General features: G+C 47.4%; 1 protein-coding gene across 1 annotated transcript; it reads left to right on the plus strand.

Annotated features, from left to right (window-relative positions):
• Positions 1-689: 689 nt before the first annotated feature.
• On the plus strand, positions 690-2,893 carry RBM8A (RNA binding motif protein 8A). Its single transcript, XM_019515888.1, is given in 5 exon segments — positions 690-739; positions 2,296-2,378; positions 2,381-2,479; positions 2,482-2,775; positions 2,778-2,893. Coding segments are annotated over 5 exon segments (642 nt in total).
• Positions 2,894-3,575: the final 682 nt, after the last annotated feature.

The following is a 3,575-nucleotide window of genomic DNA, read 5'->3' on the forward strand; positions in this document are numbered from 1 at the left end:
GTTTTTCCAGACTGACTGCAAGAGGACTGTTTGTTAATACAGATTAGCTATTACTTTTCTCTGCCAGAGAAAAATAGTATATATGTTCATCTGTAGGTCCCCATTGAATTTTCTGATAAAATCATTTTTGATTAAAATATTTCACTTTTTAGTCCTGTTTTTAACAGAATCTTTTTAATGTGAAATGTCAAGGGAAATAACACAGTAAAAATTGGTATGACATTCACCAGCCTCTCCTTCTCTCTCCCTCTCTTTCTCTCTCTGTCTCTATTTTGAAGCTGAGTGTAAAAAAATGGTAGGAGTGAGACAACTGAGTAGCTTTGCACAGAAACAACCAGCGATGAAGGAAAGTGGAAAATAAAGTCATATAGGAAAATATGATGGATAAGGTATACAAGGGATGGCATAGGAACCAGTCAAGGAAAAATACAAAGGAAGGCATAGGAACCTGTCAGGAAAAAATGGAAAGGGTGAACAGATGGCTCTATAAAAAAATTAGAATATCGGAGAATAACTGAAAGAATAGAAGAAAATAAAATTGCTTTCAAAGTATAAGAGAATGGTCTGGGGGTTCTCGGAAGGCTTAGGCAGTAGCACTGGTAAAATTATGTTCTTTTCAGCATCAGATTAGTCACAGTGTTACTATAGTATATATTAGCTGAGGACGTTTTAACAGGGTCCAGTTATAAATGGGTGTAAACCGCCAGAACTTATTTGAAGTCAATGAGGAGAAACTGATGTACGCTAGCTGAAGATAAGGTCTATAGCAGGGGTGGGCAAATATGGCCCATGGGCCAGATCTGGCCCATCAAGGAATTTTATCTGGCCCACAGCAGGTCCCTTAGCCCTGCCTGACTTAGGAGCAGGAGGCAGCCTGGGCCATGGCACATGTGGGCAATCCCGCAGCCCCCAGGCACGGGGCAGGGCAGAGGCAATGCATTATCTGGCTGCAGCCAGTGTCTCAGCTGCTACTGGGCTACTGGGCCTGGCCCCACTTCCTGGGCACCCTGGCCTGTCCACCCCACATCCACCACTGCAGGTGCTGGATGGAGTGGGCAGTCTTCATGGAGACCAGCCCAAGACCCTCATGGGCTGAGCACACTCAGCCAGGTGGGTGGCATGGGGCCATGGGCAGGTGGGGAGTGGCAGCCAGGAGCAGGACAGGTGACCGAGGCTGGGATCACAGTGTGGTGACAGTGTGGGGCCAGGGCCGGGACAGAGATGCAATCCTCTCCCTGCACTCCTTGCGTACAGAACTAGTGCCCATAACAGAGATGTGAGGGGAGCAGATTGCAGCTCTTTCCTGGTCCTGGCCCTGCACAGTCACTGTCCCATGAACTCAGCCCCAGGCCTTCCCCCTACCCACCCACCTGCCCATCCCACTCCCAGATGCTATCCTACTCCCTGCCCTCCTGCCCAGCTGAGCACACCATGCCTATGGGGATCCCAAGCCAATCTCCATGGAGACCTTGCCTGCCCACCTGCACACTCCATCTGGTGCTCCGGCAGTGGGTGCAGGGTGGATAGGATCTTTTTCTCCCCTCCAACCCCCGACTTTCCCCTGCCACATCATGCCAAGCCAAGTCAATACCCCTCTTTGGCCTACAACAGCTCACCAAATCTCCTTAAGTTGCCCTCCAGCACAAAAAATTGCTCACCTCTGATCTATAGTATGTTCTTCACTGTGGCTATTTGCCCTCTAGGGACGTGTGTAGGCAAAATGAGTGGGGTGTGTGCACAACACTTTAAAGCCGGCTAAATGCTTTTGCACTGGTTTAATGGTGTCATTGTTTGCATGCCTCGGCGGTGTATTGTGCATTAATTCCAGCCGCTGTAGGAAATTTGGCTACATAATGTGCCATAAATGACTTGGGGTGCAGCAAGTCCTTCGAGTTTTAGTTTGCTGCCCCTACAGCTGCACAGTGAAGCACCGGGCTTTGTGCAGCTCCACAGCTCTGCAGACAGCCTGGCAGCAGCCTGGGAAAGCAGCTCTGCCCAAGAAAAGCGGCAAGCCTGATCTTTTTTTTCCCCCCTGGAGCCTGCCTGCCTGCCTGAACTGCGCAGGGGCCTGGTGCTTCCCTCCGCGGCTGTTATGCCCCCCGGGATCACTTGAGCTGGGTGCCATATGGAGGGACGCTGGGAGCACCAGCCTCCCTCCACCCCTACCACAACCCAGGGACTACTCCACCCACTGGCAGCTTGCCCTCCCTTCCCTGCTGGGTGTGTGCATGACACGGGGGTTTAATTGGCCCTTAATTGAAGTGGTGTTTTTTAAAACCCACTGCTTCAATTTAGGGCCCCCATTTTGTCTGCACATGCCCTAGGAAATGTGCTCAATCTGTATGAGGCAGGCAATAAAGACTTTACCACATATAAGGATAGAGAAGCATCTACCAGCTGGAAGAGAAAGTGAGGAGAAAGAGAGGCAAAGGGCTTTGTTCTGAGGAAGGTTCAAGTGTTGGAGTATGTGAGGACTTTGATAGATGGAAAAAGACAGGAATGAATTGGAGCCTCAGAGATCAGTGGAGGGTTACAGTCTCTTTGGCACAGGGGTTAATGAGAAATCCACTGAAGAGGACATTCATGACCAATAGGCAGAGTACAGTGAGCTAGGGAACATCTCTCTGAATCTGAACAGGCAAATAGGTTACCTGAAGGGAGATACGAATTTCCTAAAAGGAATTATAGTAGAATATGTAATGTATGAAGGTGCCAAAGTAACCAGGGAGGGTCTGAGCTGGCAGGAGTTGATAGGGTAGCCAATCAGTATAGACTGGTACTTGTCAGAAGTCCTCAAAAGGAGAGAGAAGGAGAGGCCAAAGATGAAGCAGAGTCCTTAGAGGAGGAGACACTGATCTCTCATTTCTTGGGGATTTTTTGTTGTTGTTTTTAATAGTAATTTAGTGCAAATTCTTCCTGCATGGCAGAGGATCCAGGAAGTCCTTCCAGATCTGGCTGTGCAGACTCATGCTGAATATCTTTATATTATTATTTTCAGTGGTGGTATATTGTTACCCATGATTTCCATATTTTTATAGCATCTTGACTCATATTTAAAATAACAGAAGAATGTTCCTAATCTCCTTTGACCCCTGACATTTCAAGTGGGACAACGGAGTTTTAGTATGAATGTTGCCAAATGACAAAACTGTTTTTGTAGGAGAAACCCTATCCATAAACTTACTGCCCACTAATCACACTAAATCTGTTATGTGTACAGGGCTGAATCCTTCCACAGTGTTTTTTTCTACCAATGGATGAGGGATTTATTTGGCTTCTAGTCTTTCAAGTGTGGGGTGATAAGATACTTGTTTACCAATTAAAAATAACCTTTTCCCTACAAGTTTCAGTTCCTAAAAGGAAATAATGATGGGCCTAAATGGCAATGTTTAAGCTGGATGCCAAGGTGTGCTTTTGGCATTGCCTCTGCCATGTGGATGGACAAGTATGTATACATAGACTGAGCATGCATGTTGACCAGACACATACCTGAACATAAGCCTGGGGAGCAGATGGAGAACAAGAGGGTGAGTTGGTGGGTGGCCCTCCCATGTCTTAGCCGGAATAGCTGAGCC

This window comes from Gavialis gangeticus, unplaced genomic scaffold (assembly GCF_001723915.1).
Source record: "Gavialis gangeticus isolate Ggan-Ray unplaced genomic scaffold, GavGan_comp1, whole genome shotgun sequence".
Taxonomy (NCBI): Eukaryota; Metazoa; Chordata; order Crocodylia; family Gavialidae; genus Gavialis; species Gavialis gangeticus.